The 18,794-nt window shown below is 46.0% G+C and overlaps 5 protein-coding genes across 5 annotated transcripts; 2 read left to right on the top strand and 3 right to left on the bottom strand.

Annotated features, from left to right (window-relative positions):
- Positions 1 to 2,029: 2,029 nt before the first annotated feature.
- LAJ45_04856 (uncharacterized protein) lies at positions 2,030 to 3,704 on the bottom strand (the record flags this gene model as incomplete). Its single annotated transcript, XM_046114432.1, has 4 exons — positions 2,896 to 2,958; positions 3,040 to 3,179; positions 3,262 to 3,468; positions 3,608 to 3,704. 4 exons carry the CDS (start codon positions 3,702 to 3,704, stop codon positions 2,896 to 2,898), a joined length of 507 nt encoding a protein of 168 aa, XP_045972458.1.
- Positions 3,705 to 4,570: 866 nt separating this feature from the next.
- On the top strand, positions 4,571 to 5,956 carry LAJ45_04855 (uncharacterized protein; the record flags this gene model as incomplete). Its single annotated transcript, XM_046114431.1, has 2 exons — positions 4,571 to 5,279; positions 5,361 to 5,956. The coding sequence occupies 2 exons, from the start codon at positions 4,571 to 4,573 to the stop codon at positions 5,954 to 5,956; spliced, it is 1,305 nt and encodes a 434-aa protein (XP_045972457.1).
- Positions 5,957 to 9,410: 3,454 nt separating this feature from the next.
- Positions 9,411 to 11,516, top strand: LAJ45_04854 (uncharacterized protein; the record flags this gene model as incomplete). The annotated part of the gene is made up of 3 exons (XM_046114430.1): positions 9,411 to 9,940; positions 10,011 to 11,028; positions 11,370 to 11,516. 3 exons carry the CDS (start codon positions 9,411 to 9,413, stop codon positions 11,514 to 11,516), a joined length of 1,695 nt encoding a protein of 564 aa, XP_045972456.1.
- Positions 11,517 to 12,893: 1,377 nt separating this feature from the next.
- LAJ45_04853 (uncharacterized protein) lies at positions 12,894 to 13,681 on the bottom strand (the record flags this gene model as incomplete). Its single annotated transcript, XM_046114429.1, has 3 exons — positions 12,894 to 13,137; positions 13,208 to 13,576; positions 13,659 to 13,681. 3 exons carry the CDS (start codon positions 13,679 to 13,681, stop codon positions 12,894 to 12,896), a joined length of 636 nt encoding a protein of 211 aa, XP_045972455.1.
- Positions 13,682 to 16,832: 3,151 nt separating this feature from the next.
- LAJ45_04852 (uncharacterized protein) lies at positions 16,833 to 18,072 on the bottom strand (the record flags this gene model as incomplete). Its single annotated transcript, XM_046114428.1, has 5 exons — positions 16,833 to 17,006; positions 17,070 to 17,527; positions 17,595 to 17,719; positions 17,916 to 17,966; positions 18,032 to 18,072. The coding sequence occupies 5 exons, from the start codon at positions 18,070 to 18,072 to the stop codon at positions 16,833 to 16,835; spliced, it is 849 nt and encodes a 282-aa protein (XP_045972454.1).
- Between the last annotated feature and the right edge of the window lie 722 nt (positions 18,073 to 18,794).

Genomic DNA, 18,794 nt, shown 5'->3' with positions numbered 1-18,794 from the left:
ACCGCTAAATATTGGGCTATTTCTAGAATCCATACTTTGATACACTCAAAGATCTGGAGTTAATGAACATCACATATCAATGGTTCAGTAAAGGTAGGCATCAATTAGCTATGCATTATTGCGTCCGTGTTATGCACATATCCACCTGAAAAAATGCAATCATGTGTTATTGATATCTTCTATGCGGCCACTTCTCACAAGGCTCGATCGAGCTGAATATTCAATAATCGCCACCGATGCCACGTATCCAGCATATTGATGTAAGATTCATAATGTACTTTCTGTCTTTGTTTGTGTTCTGTGACACATATTCGGGACCTTGTTTGTCAGCCTTTTCTTCCGTATGGGAACCTGCTGCACACTCAGAAAAGCGAAGTTGCCAAGACAATAGGTACTCAAGGTGATGAGATCTATTCTTCGCTACTTACCAGCTATATAGTAAGGAGTACTTACATGTACATAGTTGGTAGTGGAGTGTCAAGTCCTTCGTGCACAGATGCGCGTTTGTTAGGGATGTAGCGATTGGGATCCCGGCCGATCAAGTAATTTGACAGAGGGGAAACCCAAGGGAGCCCAGAGAAGATAAAAACAAGAAACTTGTAGATGGACCCTTGAACTCATGAAACAGCCTCAAGCCCTCGCTTGTTGATTAGTAGGGTCTGCAGGCTGACGGGAGGCTCCGCCCGGCGCAGGGAACCCTATCCACAGGACGTTCCATCTCATTGGATGGATTGCGACATGGAAATTAAAGGTCAACACCAAAAACTTGATCCACGATGCATACGACCGGAGCAAAGTGCAAAACGGCGACAACAAACGGACGTTTATCAGTATTCACTGGTCTAGCTGCTGCCTTGTTCAGCCGCTTTTTCTTGGGTATTGATGTAAGAGGCAAGGAATTGCTTTGTCAATTGGTCACCAGTGCTTGATGTGAAAAGATTTGTAAAGTTTCGTGATGATCATCATAACGAAGCACTTGGTCCCTGAGCATCGGGGCCGACGGAAGGAACCAACGCTGAACAGTTCAGGGTCTAGAGATTTAGGTATTCCCGCTATCCATCGATCAAGTGCCTAGGCAATTGCGCAAACGCAGTACAGCCTCCGGTAGAATTATTGTGGAAAACAGGGACCAACCATCACGCCGAGAACAGAGCGATTCTCTAACGCAATAATTCTACCGGAGGCTGTATATCCATTCCTGCCACCGCCACAATCTGAAAGAGAATAGGTATGTAGCCCCCTGCGGATCAAAAAAACTCCTCACACATATAACCACGCATTTTATGATCAGCCTCTGGGGTGCGTTTTGCAATCCGGAATTTACTTTGAGTCGTTGCTTATGTTTCTCAAATGTGTTGTCAGTCGGAATTCATCCGGACGTTGGTTCGTCTGATTTCCTAGGTTTCTTCCCCGCCTGCCAGAGAATGGAGTATGGAGAGGAGGAGGGTTCAAGTCTCGAATAGGGTGCCTGGGAAAGTGATGAGTTGTTCGTTTTAATATGCTCAGTGGCGAGATGATCATCGTTTCAGTCTTGGGATGAGCATTCGAGAAACACGATGTGACGCAGATCTTTCTAGATTGGGATGCGGGGAGAAAACCAAAATTTACGAGTGGATGGATCGTGAGATCTCACAGACTAATGAATTGATGCAAAGTGCCGTAGCTGAAGATATTTCGACAAGGCTTACTGTTGAGTAAATGTGCAAACCCACGCCAGAATTGACTATCTCTACCCCTACTCTACTCGCGCGGCCGAGTTTCGACTTACCCACGTGACGCTATTTAACAGGTTTTTTTGGTTGCTCATAGGTCATGTGATTATGTTGGAACTCAGCCGCGCGAGTAGAATAAAGCTGAAATACCACAATAACTGCACTCTTGGTCATCTAAACTAGTCTCTGCATTTCAGCCCTTATTACCCCTGAGATTGAATTGAGGAATATGGTACAATGTAGCTAGTGTAGAATAGCCTGCTCTAGACACGTAGAGTAAGGAAAACTACATTTATTTCCTTCATCCAGCAACACGATTAATACCTCAAGATTCGACTAAAGACGTCCAGGCACAGATAATTAGGAACATGGATGTCTTCATAAAGTGTAGTTGCATTGACTTTGTCTCTGGTAGAGTACTGCATGTTGCTATTCCCGGAAGCAGCTCTAACTTCCCCACTGTGTAAATCCATACACATGTATGTCGATTGAGTACTCCGAAGTAAAGCGCATGTTAGAGCGTGTGTACCAGAATTGAGCCGCCGCGCGCTTCGCGCTCCAAAACCCCCTGTTGGTGTATATAGAGCCAGGGTCTTGCCTAAGTTCATCGTTATTGTGCGCTGTCTAGCTGTGCCTTGCCATACCGGGCGCCGGAGATTCCCTCCCTTACCTTTGATAGAGTACATACCTAGTTCCTGCGCGGAAGCAGGGACGTTCAACATTGACGTGGAGGGATCAGCCCCTGTTGCATATTGATAGATGGGCTGCGTCAAGAGAACTGCACTGCAGCGCAGGTACATGAGTAAGTGGTGTTCAAAAAACCCCGTAGCCAGATCTGGCCAAACCCGCGGTAATTAGTACAAACCAACCCTCAATGTCTTGCCTAGATCCTGTGCGTATCGACCTTGCTTCTGTCAGTCATCTCATGTGTGGCCTAGAGAGGAGGTGGAAAGTAATAACCAAGGTACGGGGAGTGAAAAAAATTTCTTTCTCGCTTCAAAACCGAGTGATACCAATGAGAGGGACGAGCGGATAGTGACAGACAGGGGAATACCTGTGAGCAAGATTGATATTGTTGCGGGAGATAAGTGCGGGCCATTCCATTCCGGGCATGGGATCCTTGCTCGCGTCCCTGTAGTGTGGGCTGAGATTCGGTCATCCAGACCGAAACGAAAACCTTAGTTCAACCTTGGTTGAGTGCATGGCTTCCATGTCTTGTCGTGAGTGCAGCATCGGGGCAGAGTATCTTGTGTCTAAGTCAGTCAAATTCGTGATAGTACCTAGCCCAGTCCGTATGTTTCGCCTGTCAAATCGAAGGATTTCAAACCTCACGATACATGTGTTTCTGCTGTTTGGAACGGACCCAACTAGCCATGACCTCATTGTGAAGGCTGTGTTTCCATCGGAGAAGGTCCCTAAAGGAAGGGGTGGATGAAAGTAGGCTTTCTGTACGCCAAAACGGCTGAGCTGGCATTGGATCATCTCTGCAGTCAGCCTTTTATACTCACGTGATGTTTACAGCCCTAGGAACTTATTTGGAATCACACACATGTTGGTTGAGCCGCAAGAAGAGCCGCCGTTTCGTGATGAAACGGGGTTGTGCGTTTGGTGTTTACTCTTTTTTTTTTTTTTTTTTTTCCTTTCTTGTGGTTGTGGTTGTGGTTGTTAACTTCACAGAGACCCTGGCGACCCTGGAGACCCTTGAGGTCCGCTGCCGAACTTCGCGCACAAGCGGATAGACAGGGGTGACGCGTAGCTAAAGTTAGGATAAAGCTTGTCACACTAGAATGAGATAATGATGAAAGTGACGTCATAAAAATATTGATCTTGGCGTTATCTTTCCTTCTCGGCGCACGGGCGCTAGCCAGGGCCTCAACTGAACTTCCAAGGCAAACCTGCAAGATCTAAGACTAAAATTTCGAGGTTACAGCGATCGACTTTCCCACACTCAACCCCTTCCCCTACCGCGCACTCCACCTGCGCATCCACCATTGCCTGGTTCTTGCTGACGCTTTTCGGCCGCCCTCCGTACAAGCGACATCATGCAGACATGCAGAATTGGGGGTTGCCAACTCATCAATCATCACTGTCGACCCGATTCTAGTACCCTGGGGGCGGGGGGGTTCAGGTAGACAGAGATATACCAGTCCGTGCGTTTTTGCATCACGGGAAATAGTGATTTTCTGATTTTCCTTGATATCGTTGAGAAAACGGCCAGACATGCCAGATTGCCGGTCTATTCTAGGCTCCTAGACCAATGGATGACTCTGGGTTTGAGTTTCTGGATCACTTATTCAGCACCGCTAGAGCAGAATGCAGTCTCTAAACTTGCAGAGTAGAGTAGCGTACCTACTCTGGGGTATGTAGCTTTCTGAATGGCTCGCATAATAGAAAAATTGCGCTATTTTTTTTTGCTTCCCATCAATGATACTCCAGACCCTATGGCGTAGAGGGCGTAATGCGGCCGGCAGTGGTCCCTGCAAGCCTTGTTCCGTCACTCGGTTGACACAGACTGCCCAGCCACAGGCTGCACACCCTCTTTTTTTCCCGGACAGATCCAGGATGCTAAGTGGTCTTTCTTGAGTGAAACACTAACATGGGGAAATCCTGCTTGTCACACCAGATGTAGCTCCCGTAACTAGGTAGGTAATGGAGTTGGGGGAGGGGTGGTGGTGAGGATGAAGGTGTATAAAACTTCCCTCTCCCACCCCTTCGAGCTTTCTTTCTGCTCATCATCCAACAACATCATCCAGCAGCATCATCAAACTCCATCATACTATATCACTCATACCCAGTTATCTCATCTCTACAAATCAGTAACCATTAAGGACCCAAGGCATTCCCCAGATACCCCAAAAATGAGCTACTACGCAGCCCAGAACCCTTACAGGAACTCTACTGGAGGCCTGAACCTCGGCCGTTCTCCTCCACGAACCCAGATTATCATTCCCGTTAGACCTCCATCCCCAGCAGACTCTGCATGCTCATCATGTGATTCTTCTCTTCCTCTTAACACCCCATGGTCTGGCTCGGGGACCCAATTGGACCAGACTGAGCGTATCTGCACCCGCACTAGGCGTCTTTCCACCCACTCCGAGGGCCGCCACTCCGATGGCCACCATATGGATGGCCACCACCACCTGGATAGCCACCATGATAGAGGCCGCCCAGCCCCTCTGATCATTCGCCAGGGCGGCGGTCCAGGTCCTCTCTCGGCTCCTTTGGCTCAACATCGAGGATACCACTCTGAACATTCCAGACAAGCCTTGGTTGTTCCAGCATCCTCTATTGATCGTCACCGTTCGGCCTCTAGGTCCCGTAGCGGCTACACTAAATACCACCATGCCATCGAGCACCTTAACGACGAGTCCTTTGAGGTCGGTTCCGTTGGCTCCGAAGTTGGACGTAGGGGACGTACTAGATTCCCACGCAAGCTAGTCAGCAAGGAGGCAGTTGAGGAAATGGGCCTTCCATGGTCCGAGGAGTCCGATGGAGCTCTCGTCGTCCTGAGAGCACTTGACAGAACTGAAATTGAACGATTGGTGGATCTAACCGAGGAGATCCGACGTGAGTCCACTGTATTTCTCTCTTTCCTACGTTGAGAGCCCCCCTCTCACAATTGAATGAAAGCTAACTTCATACCCATAGGTCGTCGTAGTGGATCCGGAAAGTCAGTATCATTCATCGATAAGGCAATAATTCATGACGCTATCCCATACGCTCCTACTCCCCCTCCGGTCATTACTGAGCAGCGAGTCGTCCACCACTACGCTGGAGAACGCCCATCCACCCCATTAACATCTGAAAACATTGCACATCTCAACAACCAAGGTCACAATTCCTCATTTTCTCAGGTCACTACCACAACTACTACCACCACAACTGAAGAACCTATTTTGATCCCAATCATTGGTAAATCTCATGGAGCGACGAAGATCAAGACAACATATACAACACCTTCTTTTCCATTGCCACAAGATAGCTTAAGCAGAGCGGAAGAAAAGATGATTCGAGCTGAGGAGAAAGCACACAAACTGGCTATTGTCGCGAAAGCTACCGGAAACGCGAAAGATGAACATGATGCTTATAAGGCGAGGGTAAAGGCAGATGAGAAGAGGAGGAAGTTTGAGGATAAGGAGTGGAAGGAGAGAGTAAAGAGAGATGAGAAGGAGATCAGGCACAGGGACGAGCGGGAGACTGTCAGAACTAAGGTCCGAAGAGGCGAAACTGTGGTCATTCGATGATCTTTTGCACCTGTTTGCTTGAGCATTTTAGATACTCTTTTCATTCTCTGTTTAGTCTTTCGAGGGTGGCTGATTGTTTTACTACATTGTCTTTTTCCTAGTCGGATGCGATTTAATTCTTGTACCCATTTTTTGTTTGACATTGCTCTGGAGTTTGTTTTCTGCATTGGATTATTTCTTTCCTTAACTTTGGCTATTTCATGGATTTTCTTTGGGACGATGGGTGTTTGGAGAACAAAAAAAATTATAGGAATAAATCTCGTTTCTACTTACACACATACACTTCCGCTCTCACACTACTACTGCCTTTGATACTTACCGTCCGCTTCTAAAGGAGGTTCAAACTCGATGAAGGTGAGTAGTCAGATATCCGAGTTCCACAACCTAGAAGTCACACTGACGACAAAACTGTCTTACTAGTCTCGTGCCCACCACCCCGACAAACAAAGTTGGTTGCTGACTCTTAGCTTATCATAAGCTATGATCACGAGACGACAATATACTTTGATATGTCAGATACCGGCCCACCACATGAGTTCCAAGTTAAAACTACCCCGCACGAATGTTTCGGCCCGCAAAAAATACTCCTCAGTCAGCGATTGGTTCGAGAGCGTTTGAAACCGAAACGAGTGACAGCTGTCACAACGATCGACAACTCAACCGGACTGTCTTCGAATACATAGACTAATCGGTCGTCGTCGTCGTCACGATGTTGTGCATCAGGGATCGTCAGTGGTGGCGCTTGTGGCTAGTTGGGTGAGCACATGCAGGGATTACCGATACGCACCGGTTTAATAATCATAGGTGGTCACTCGGAGGTGACTCCGGATTATTTTTAGTACTGGAAGTAATAGAGAAGTATTGTGTCTGTTCAACTCTAGATAAACGGTTGGGGTACTTAACACCACAACGGCATGAAGTCTCACCTGGTTACGTGGTGTACCAATGATACCTTATCATGTAAACCGCCTTGGAACAAAGATTGCTAGAGGTCGACTGGAACATGACAATGCGCTGGTTCCTGCCGTCGTCAGACATGAGCGTCATATGATATTGAAGAGAGTCTCGATTTTAATTCTAAGACTACGCTAAAACCGAAGTGGTTAAATTTGCAAGGGGTTGTTTGTCGCTTGGTGAGCTCGGGACTCGGTGAAGACACATTGGTATATCAAAGCCAGGTACAGGAGGAGCTTACGGGGGGAGCTAGAACTTGCAAAGAAGACAAGGGGATCGAGGATCAAATTTTACTTTTGAAAGGTATATCCAGGTTTATGGGTCGAGGTCGACAGGAATCGGAGGATAGGAGAAACTGTGTAGGGCGGTTCTTTTATTTCTTATTTCTTTATTTTTTTTTTCTTGAGAAGTGTAGATTTGGGCGATTGGGAAATGTTTTATAGTCTAGGAGCAATTTTCCTATAGCTAGAAAGTTCTTAACAAAGACATGTATAGATCTAGCCCTACAGTTGAATAAGAATTTGATTGACTAAAGAATAGGGTGCTTGGAGACAGTTCGGCCTAGCTCACAAGATTTCGATTTCCCAGTCAAGGTCATTTAGGTCAGGTTTAGCTGTCCCTTTACTGCTCCACCTGTGGGGAAAAACTTGTTTGTTTACAGAAGATGGCACAGGAAGGTTGACTTTATAGAAATGTTTGACGTAGGCGAAAAGAGCATACAAGTACGTTCGTTATGTATCAAGGAATTGGGTTCTAGTGCCAAGACACCTGCGAAAAAAATTTCCTAGCCGAGTGACAAATCATGACACACCACTACATAAAATTACAAGTTTCGTGTGTTCATCAGCTGTGCAATTTCTTTCTTTAATCGTTTATTAAACGCGCCAGACGATCTCGATGAAAGAGAGCCCTAGAAATGGTACCGAATGTCCAGAGAGTATCATGCGCATAGCTACTTGTAAGTGTACGACAGTGTCTGGTGTTGAAGGGCACACATACTGATGCGCACTGTCAGGAATAGCACTTTACTGGGTAACAGGCTTTCAGAAGAGTGGTGGAGGCGCCAGGGACTATTAGGGGCCTTATCACAATCGCTAGAGAGCATCAGGCGCCGGGAGATGATTTGCGTCGCCCCGAGGGTTGGGGCGCTAGAAGCTGCGCCCGGTGCGCCCTGAAATGCCAGTAACATCTCCGGAGTTGGAGTTTTCCTACTGAGCGCCCCCAGCCTCGGAGAGTCTGTAAGACGTAGCGTCTGACCAGAACTTGGAGTTTGCTGATGATGTAGCTACAATACAAGTATGCCTTTTCAGATAGTAACCCTACTTAACCTCAGTAGTGTTGAAACAAGTACAAAATAACCTTACTACAAGTACATGTTTGTACGATGTACTTATGTAATTCTTTACAATTACCACAATCTTCTTCACCCATGAAATAAGGTTGAAAAAATCGTTGAAAGATTTAAGTACAGCGGTAGGTACATATAACTGATGGAACGCGCTGAGATACAGTTATACCTGCAAACACCATATGTTTTTGGTGTTTCACCCAAAACAAGTATCACTGTGTCTCAGGACGTTCTATTACTTATTGCTTACCGCTGTACAAGTGCTGAAAACACTAATCTATCCTTTCTAAGGATTTGATAGTTTTGTATGAGTCTTATAAGAAACTCGGTTCCGGCCGAAATATTGATATCCTACTGTCTACATAAGCAACCTATCATAATTCATCCACAGACGATCGATCAAGGAACCAAAAAATGATATCTCTCATATGAATATGATTCTGGCAGGGTTCGAACCTGCGACCTTCTGCGATTTTCTGTAAAGCAGACGCGCCTCCACTACGCCACAGAACCGTGATGAAAATCAGTTATATGCATTATTTGTTGAAAAATTCTAGTGCACTAGAAGGTTTCATGGATCATCGATCAATCTAAACTCGATCAAGCGTAAGAGTAAGCAGACCCATGCTAGCGTATAGTGCTACCATACAAAAAGTACATTTACTAACCTCTTATTACACAAAAGCCCGTTCTGGAAGGAATATAAAAAGCCACCATTGTTCTTACTCAATTAGCAGTGCGTTCGATGTATGTGTGGCTTCCTGTGGGCGCAAGTATCAGTGCATGTACTACTTGGTTACTACATGTACTTGGTACTTGGTATGTACTACTTGTAAGTACCATGCGCACCGTGTTCTATATATGAAGTATACGGTTACCTCTATAATCTAATCTAACACGTATATGAGGATATCCCAGCGCAAACAAAGGTCTGACATTTCCGTTATGTACTTACTTCGACTTTCAGAGGAATAAGTTCTTTCTTCTTTGCCATCACTAAGGATCTTAAGTATTTTTATAATTTTGTGTCCGATATATCTCATCTTGTAAAGATTTCTTGGTAGGATAAGATTCATCGACAAGCACGATTCAAAAATTTCTCTATTATTTATTAATCTCTCCTTTTCTCTAGGAACCTCGAATTAAGAGCACATGGCGAATCGAAGCCATTTCCCTTATCGTGAAAAGGTAACTGAGGCAGAAAGGCTTGAGCGCGAAGAATTACAGACCGACGATGGTCCAGAAGCCTCAATAGATCAAGGAGTCTTACTAGACCAAGGGGACACAGATGGAACAGGAGTGGACGCCATCACTAACGACTTTGGGGGTTTATTTCCAAGAAATGAATTGCTATACGTCCCGGATCATCAGCTCGTACCAAAATCAGTAAAAACAACATCGCTGGACAGAGCTCTGGCCTATCTTGATTCAACTTCTGGAAATTCTGGGCCTACTGGAAACTACGCCCTTCAACGGTTTATTCAATCGCCAACGGTACCATTAGCCCATCTGGCAGACCCTTTTAGTCTCAGCACTGCTTCAACAGATCAAGAATCTAGACATGAGATGGACAGACCGAGCGATCCCTCATACTCAGAGCCTTTTGAAACGATAAGATCATATTCACAGCCGACGTATGGAATAAACGGTGAGATTGTACAGACGGGAAATTTGAGTTATCTGTAAGTATCTTTAACTGGGTTATGCCCCGGAAGACTTTAATCTAATATATAGTTACTGTCGGTGTACTAGAGCAAAGCATAACCCGGTGTTCCCTCCCCTGCCATCAGGGTCCCGACTGCAGTTGGGTAATCTGCAACAGCAACAAATAGAAGCCGGTGCAATGGGTAGGGCCACACAATCTTCACTAGTCAATTTGGAACTGGAATCACCTGGTCCGAGTGATGAGTCGAAATCAGAACGGGAAAGTGTAACTACAGGAATTGGCTCAAGTTTGGACCGACTACGTGCATTAAGACAGCGATCCACTAATCCATCCACCAACAGATCCAGTTCGAATATGAGTCTGGATGACGATCTGGAGTTATTAGATTTTGACTTTGACCCACCTATAACGACAGGCCCCAGAGAGGTAGAGTTTCCGATTGAAGATATTATTAACACCCAGTTGGTGGATAATGTAAGCGTGACGCCATCAGGCCGAGTCAATATTACACCAACGCAAAACCATCAATTTGTGCCTGAGTGGTCCCTTCTGCTAGACTATCCTCAAAATATTGTAGCTCCAGAGGGAACGGCTCAAAATTCTGGCCAGGCAATATCATCTATGTCGTTTTCATCATCTTTCTTGGTAGCACCGCCTGATTCATCACAATTCACACCACCATCGTCAGGAATGGGATATTATCCATTAGAGGGTCTACCTAGAGCTCAATACGGGCTCTTCCCACCGCCTGGAGTAATGCATTCACATGGGGTACCAACACCTATATCCCAATCCTCATTTGAAGTACAGAATCCATATGGGATACAAACACCTATGCCACAATCCTCATTTGCAATTGAGGTACGGCATCCATATAATCAACAAGCGCCTGGAGTCCTATCCTCATCTGGAATGATAGGGAGACCACCAATGCCACTACCACCAACACAGCCACAACTACGACCACCATCTGGGCCACCACCTGGTTTAATGGGGGATATGCATAGGCTATCACCACGGCCGCTTGTACCTTTCTCGACTGAATTAAGACAACTACCCGGAGTACCGATACCCTCTATACAGCCTAGTGTAACCGAAAATCCGGTAACAAAGAAGAAAAAGAACATGCACAAACCGTTTCAGACTCAACAATCCAATTCTACGAAGACATCTTCTAGTCTATCTGGAGGACTGATAGTACCTTCTGTACTACCTATATCTAGTATACCTGAAAGACACATAGCGCCTTCTATACCACCTGGTCTACCTGGAGGGCCGGTATTACCCTTTGAACCTCGATCTATGATAAATCGAGTAGCGCCTAGTCTACCTGCATCTCAATCACATTTACCAAGTGGAGGACATCCTAGAGTATGGGTACCTGGAGCACGGCGCCGTGGAGATACACGGTGGGAGTTTAGTGGCCCACTAATGCATGGAAACAGGACACCTCCACCGGGTTTACAACCACATCCCCAGGCTATAGGCCAAATAATGGAAATACAAAATGGACAATCAAGCCATCTAAACGAGGGCAGAACACCTTCACAATATACACAATATATATTGCCGTATGCAGGAATGGACCCTAGGTTATTGGAAATACCTCCAGTTCATATAAATTCGGCTTTGCGCCCACCGCCTGGGCTGCCCTTACCAAGGCCTGGAACTGGATCCCCCTTTTTATCTCTAGATCCTCTACTTGCCCGTCTTCAGGAAATACCTATAAGACCCGTAGAAACCTATCATGGTTCTCCGGAAACTACAGAGAGCCTTAATCATGGTATAATCGTCAACTATCGGCATCCAGAGCTACATGAACGCGGTGGGGTATTGATGGAACTACGTCCGCAAAGAGGAGGTGTAACACAACGAAGTACGAGAAATTTGGTGAATCGACGTACTCGGTCGGGGCCAGAACTCCGGGGACAAACTGAACTAAGAAGACCATCCAACAATAGATTACGCCGTGGATAAGTTTTAAAATCATGGTTAATCTTATATACAGCTATAAAGCCCGCCTGGCGGCGTAGCGAGGAGGGAAGACATTTGTATTTGTAAGATGCGAGTAATTGGAAGGGGAGAGCGAGGTTTTGCTTATATGTTTTTGATCTGGCTGAGAGTGTAACCAGAGTAAGAGTTAAATGACGTGTATGATTAAAGTTATGTGGTCAATGGGGTTGTCATTATAATCGGGCCTTCGTATTGTATTTCAAAGCAACTGTCAGGGAACAGATACTCAAATGCGACATAATAGAGTTACAATTAATTACATGTATCTCAGTAATAGTTCTTTTATGCTATCAAAGGAAGATTTGGTATAATGAACTGACGGTCGAATTATCTGCGAGTGATGGCCTGTGATCCAAATAACCACAGCCGCGAATAGCTCAGCAACGGGTAAGAGAGACCGCTTACCAAGCCCTTTTTTTGATTTTGATTTTGAAATTTTTGGATGGTTTCTGTATGTGCAAAATGTTATGATAGTTAATGTAAAAAAAATGTCGCACTTATTTCTAACCACGAAATGTACCCTATTTACATTTGAAAGGGGATTGTTACTACGCATACCTTGTATATATATCGCTCAGGGCCCGGAGACACTGTGAAAAAGGGAAGAAAAAGGGGGGCCCCTCACAATGGGCCGGGTTCAAGCCTTAGCCCTGTAGCATGACGGTATTTTTCATGCGGGTTACTTATTCGGTCCCCGGTGGCTATTTCGAATAATCTAGTCATGTCATCAATACCATGCGATTGGTACACCTGCAGAACCCTCACGCACAATTCCCATCGGCCCAAAACACCAGAGAAAAAAAGAGAGAAAAATAGATTTCCACATTTCTAATCCCGCCACATAAAACAAAGAAAGAGAAAAAAAGGCCAAAATTCAAATGTATCTAAGACACCCCCATATTTCATGCAAGCACTAATTATATTAACACAACAGGCAATGGTTATCAAACAACACCTTACCAACCCCTCCCGGCATCCGAGCTACGCTCCCCGCCAGAAACAGCCCCCTTCCCTAACCTTCCAAAAACAAGGCACACATGGTCCCCATTGGGGCCCTTGTGGACGAAGCGCTCTAGATACCCAATGACGTGGTTTGGGTCGTCGCTCTTTGCGTAGTTCATGGTCTCCTGCTCGTGCACGTCCAGCTCTATCCCCTGCGAATCGGCCTTAAGAATCTTCAGTGCAACCGGCCTCTCAACTCTGCCCGCCCTGCGTTAGACTCGCAACCCCCATCCCATGGAATTTCAGTGGGAAAGTAGACCAAGCTCACGTAGTGTCAATTGCGAGCCATATGGTCGAAAACTTGCCAAACCCCAGCTTCCGCACAATCTCGTACTTTTCGTTGAACGTGTCGCCCAGCTGCACGGGATGGTACCCGCCTGGTCTGTACTCGGCGATGTCCTCTTCGTAGAACTGGATTGTCGCCTCTGGGACGATTTGGCGCTCTGGTTGTTGTTCTTCCTCCTCGTCGTCGCTTTCGGAGCGGGTGTTGTTGGCCCCTGCGAATTCGAGGTTGGTGGCACCGGCGGCGGCGGGAGCAGAGAGGGGGGATTTGGGGCGCTGGACGGATCTGGGGGGAGTTTTTTCTTTTTCTTTGACGGGGAAGCTGTGGAGGTTGGCAAGGTTGCTGGATGGATTGCTATGTTAGGAGGGAAAGGGGTTAGTGCTTTTGAGTTTTGAGTTTTTTTTAAGGGGGAGGAAGAAGGGAAGGGGGGGTTTACTAGAGGTTACAGTAGGGAATCATTGTGCGAGGGGTTATTGTGGTAGTTATGGTAGGGAAAGGCTGGTGGGTGCTGGTAAGTATTTTCCCAGATCTACTTATTGCAGGGTCCTTTATATATTAGGGTTATACAGGGAAACAACTCATGACGTCTCTGGATGCTACACGTGCAAGTGCAGTAACACAGGCATGAGGCTCTGTTCCGGGCCCCGAAGGGGCGTTTTTCCATTACCGAGATTTTTTTCTTTTGGACTGAAAACGAGAAATTATCGAATCTGTGTGGAAATTTGGGGCGAGATGCGTGGTGCGTTGCGGGGAACTATTGAAGGCTTTGGAATGGGGGTTGGTGTATACTAATGGTCTATGTATCACGAGCTATCACTCGGATGTTGTCTATTGCCCGAAATGGTAAAACCTCAAACATTAGATTTCAAGTTGAAGCCCATTCGCTATATGTGGTATATAGCCTCCCATAGGTGTGATATAAGCATGTTTTAAGTATTTCATAAGGCTGGAAAAATTCCCTAAACGATTAATATTCCTAGAGGTTGTTGTTTTGCTACGGCTTACCCTCATTCCCTACGGGCCGGCGGGTTCACCGCTTGCCGGGCGCAGCACCTATTCCCACATATATATTTCTTCGCTGCATCTTTAGTGACCAGTTTTTTGCGTGGGAGAGGACTTCACACTCGGTAGGCGGTGAGCTCGTTTGGTGGTGAACTCGTTTGGTGTGGAATTCGCTCGGTTTCAGTTTATAGTAGGGTTAGGGTTTGGAACAGGCAATTGGTTTATTTGTGGGACTATGGCGCGAGAAGGCCTAGAGGAATTTCGTTTGTATGGGAATCTGAGAAGATGCTAGGGTTGGTCTAAGCGCTAGTACTATTATGGCTAATTTCTATAAGTTTGATTGGCCGATTCTTTAAAAAAACGCCGAAGTTTACACACCTACCCCCCATAGCTTCTCGAGCCATATATCATTCGCACAACCGACTCGCCAAGACTTACATAACCCATGTTTTATTTACCAGCTCCGAGATCACTACTAAATCATAAATGAGAACAGATTGATCTGATCACTCAGAAATGGTGTTTTCTTCTAGATCTAGCCTCATCTAGTCGAAATCGCAAAATCACCATCTTAGCCCTCGAAGTTAGACGAATCACCCGGGCGCGCCCCTCACCCAGACACTTGATGGTGATTGCAATAAGGGCCGATTACAAGAAGATCTTCCTATTGTTATGGTAACTGTCCGGGCGAGTGTTAGAGTTGTCTGCCTCATAGACTGTCGGGCATGGTGACTTGATCACAGATTATCACTCTGTCGTTAACCCAAGCTCGGGTTTCCCAAAACTTTTTTGTCGTGAACTCACTGATTGTATTCAGACCTCCCGGTACAGAGTCCGTAAGGAAATAACGAGCGTACTTCTGGTGTAGAAAATACTGGGCCGTCTGAGGTCTACGGCGAGGTTTTGATATAAGGCGGTCTCTCTACAAGAGCACCATATTAGGTTCTTTGTTTTGGGTTTCAACGCTGGTACTTTCTCTATGAACGAAGTAATATCCCTCCTATAACGATACTAAATCCCGGCCCTGAGCGTGTCCCTCTAGCAAGGTTTCGCTATAGGGGGCTTATCAGCCCCTCTCTCCACAGCCCTGAAAAGACAAACAAGAACAACTGAGAGAACGACGACCCAGAGCTTCGATTGTCTTGCAAGTGGAAAATCCACCAATTGTATTTGTAGCATTAGTACTGTTATGGCTGGTTGGCGCAATGGTAGCGCGTGGTCCTCCTAAGACCGAGGTTGAGGGTTCGAGTCCCTTGCTGGTCGTACAACAGTGCGAAAAGTCTTTTTCCTGTATGGGGAAATATTTTCAATAATTTAAGGCCGGAACGGGTATTAAAATAAATGCCAGCTGAGGCTCAGTCAGGAAAGGCGAAAATAAATACTTCTGTAGATCTACTTTTTTTGTGAATAAGCCTCGAGGTGCAGACATGTTCTGAAGAAAATGTTGGCCTTGAAAAAATGTCTTATTCGAGATGTTAAGGCTTATGTAGACCGCAAAAAAAACTTACAGCAGGCCTTGTTTTTCTCCCTCTAGTTAATTCTGCTCACACCCCGCAAAGTCACGCAAAATGTGATAATATCATTAAATCGACGAAATGACTTTCTAAAAGATAAAATTACATAAATGCAAGCTTTGATAAAGCCCCACGCGGGGGTCGAACCCGCAACCTTGAGATTACAATAAGAGTCTCACGCTCTACCGATTGAGCTAGCGAGGCATGCATTCTGTGGCGCCCCACGTCATTACAAAGCACTCGGCGGAAAAAGAAAATATCGAGTGACTAGAAGTGATTCAACCGGCCAACAAAAACGATCCTAGAACAAATGGCCAATAGATAGACGTCTCGCTTATCCGGCCTATGGCGCTTAGAAATCCATAGTAGTGTGGTGATTGGATAGAGAGACGTCAAGTGTCGTGTCACACTAAATTTACTCTTTTGACGGCTGCTGCTCAACAATTTAAAGTAGAGAACTGTATTCAGCCTGCAGCCCCCGATTTCTGTTGTCTAGTCTTTGCGGTATTTAGTCCGGACGGGTTGAGATATATATAGCCAATAAAATTCTCATTTCCACACGTTAATAACAATGGAAAGCTAATACAATGACACACACCACCCAATCAAGCCAGTGCTACAAACAGTATAAACACATTGTCGCCGCCTTTCCTCCTTTTGTTAGTAGCTGGTATATGGTTAATCGACTCAACGCTTATCGATGACGTTAAACAAAAAAAAGATAAGGAAATTAAGCAGGGAAAATTGTTAATACTCCATAGCTTATGCTTAAAGAAACAACACCCCCGAAAGTTGTATAAAGAATAATCAGAAAACCTTTAAAGAAATACCGGACTCCGACTTAGTGGTTCACTTTGATCCACCTGCGACAAGCAACGAAAAACATTTGAAAAACGTAGACAAACACTTGGCAGAAAAGGAAACGTTGGGGGAAAAAATAGCAGAACCAAAAGAAATATGGTGTGAAGAGTAGTGGCGGAAAGGTAGGGTTAAACCTACTCATTTACCCATAATCCTGATACCACAAGAGAGTATTATATGCACATCCAAAGAAAGAAAAAGTATTTTACGACATGAAATCGACGACACCTCTATCACCAATCAACTGCCCACCCGTTCTCTTTCAAAAACAGGTCGCTTGCCGCCTTCAGTGCATAATTCGGGATAAGGTCCTTCTCGCTCAAAGGCTCCCTGGTCAGAGGGTCGGTTTGCGAACGCCTCAAATGATCCAGAAGCGTTGCACGGTCGTAAGAATGCCCATTCTTCGTCTATTTTGCCGTTGAGTTAATATATATAACCGGAAATAAGCCAAGAAAATATGGGGAGCTTACGATGACCGGATCCAACATGATGGAGAAAGTGATATTATCGATGAGATAGTCTGGAACCTCCCTTCTGGCACACCTTACGGCCTCTGCCTTCCCAAACACGTCTTCTAAAGTTCTCACTCTTTCCTTCGCCTCGTGCCTAATTTCCTCTTCCTGCTCAGAAATATTTATGTTTCCATTGTTCATCCTACCCTTTTTCAACAGCTCGTCGACTGCCCTATCCGCATCGCGCTCAATGATATCCGTCATCTTCAGCATCAATTGGCATTCTCTCTCCCTACGTTTCTCTTCACGCTGCTCCCAGCGCTTCTTTTTTGCGTCGAGACAGGCTGCTGCAATTGATGCAACGGAAGGGGAGCGCTGCGTAATTGCGAGCTCGTAGGCGGTCATAGAGGAGTGGAGGGCCTCGCTGGGGTGATTGAGTGCAAGTTGAGCTTGCCCGAGATAGCTATATGCTTTCACTATGGGTGTGTTAGCTTGAGAACGTGGTAGGAAGGCAGGGGAGAGGGGTAGATGGGGGTGACTGACTATTTGAAGGGGAGAGCTCAATTGCTTTAAGACAGTCATTAATGACGTCTTCGAACATCTCCATTTTGAGCCTGGCAAGAGCGCGGTTGGTGAAGAATGCAGCATTGGTGCTGTCGCGAATTATGCTATTGGGGTTAGATGTTAGCCAGGTCGATTGTTGTATATAGGCAGCTGCTGAAATATATTCGACCCCGAACCCATTCAACCACCACCAAGCAGGTCAACCTGTATACTTACCACTTACCCATAGAGACCTCACTTACTGGTACCCCTCCGATCCTCCATAATAAAGACAGACGTGCGGGTGGAGAGCAGGCTTACGCTTGAGTATAAAACTTCTCTGCCCCAGAGAAGTCGCCAGCTTGGAAGCACCTGTAGCGTCCCCGCGCATTAGCTTTCCATCTATCCATTCATCCCCGGAAGAGATAAAGACTTACACATTCCCCTTCTGCTTCAGTTCGTCCGCTTTCATTGCCATTTTCTCCGCTCTACTCAGTACCTTTCCTGTTCCCTTTCCCTTTCCTTTTCGAAATCGACCCTTTTCCCGGTTCCGCTCGGAGCTCAAAGAGGAACCCAGTTGATTTTCTTTCTCAGTGATTCGGCTAGAGATAGATAGAATTCCTTATCCTCTACACTTCCGGGGATAAGGTCGGAAACGATTGAGGATGATGGAATGTGGAGGTGTGGGTGTGAGTGTGAGTGTGAGTGCGAGCGAGTGTGTGTAGGTAGATAACAGAAATCTAGAGTTGCAATGGCTTGTGTGCGGCTTAACGATCAACAGACGGGGTCTAACTCTAGTCTTGCTGTCTATTTAGTGCGGGAGAACCCTGGACAAGACAATGAAGGACCGCTATGCAGTAAAGTGACGCTGAAACAAAGTAAGATCGCAAAAAGATCGCAGGGATAGGATCTAGGAACAGAGCAACGAACGGAGCAACGAACGGAGAGGAAGTAGTAGTGGTGGTTATGATCTTAACAGAGAGGATCACGATAATGCTTGCTTACAGAAGATCGAACGTGCTGGAACTCAGTTCGCAGGGATTGGTGGTTGGGTTGGCACGAGCGTCAAGTGGGTGGAGTGCTCAGCCATGTTCAACCGTCGGGTCGGGTTCGAGCCACAGCCGCAGGAAACGTGGAGGCAACGTTTGGGCTGCCTGACATTGTAAACTGCATGACAACCTATGGATGACAACGAGTAAG

The sequence above is a fragment of the Morchella importuna genome (genome assembly GCF_003444635.1).
Source record: "Morchella importuna strain M04M26 chromosome Unknown Morimp01GS012, whole genome shotgun sequence".
Taxonomy (NCBI): domain Eukaryota; kingdom Fungi; phylum Ascomycota; class Pezizomycetes; order Pezizales; family Morchellaceae; genus Morchella; species Morchella importuna.
Note: the sequence above shows the minus strand (reverse complement) of the source record. Positions and strands in the feature narration are given on the sequence as shown.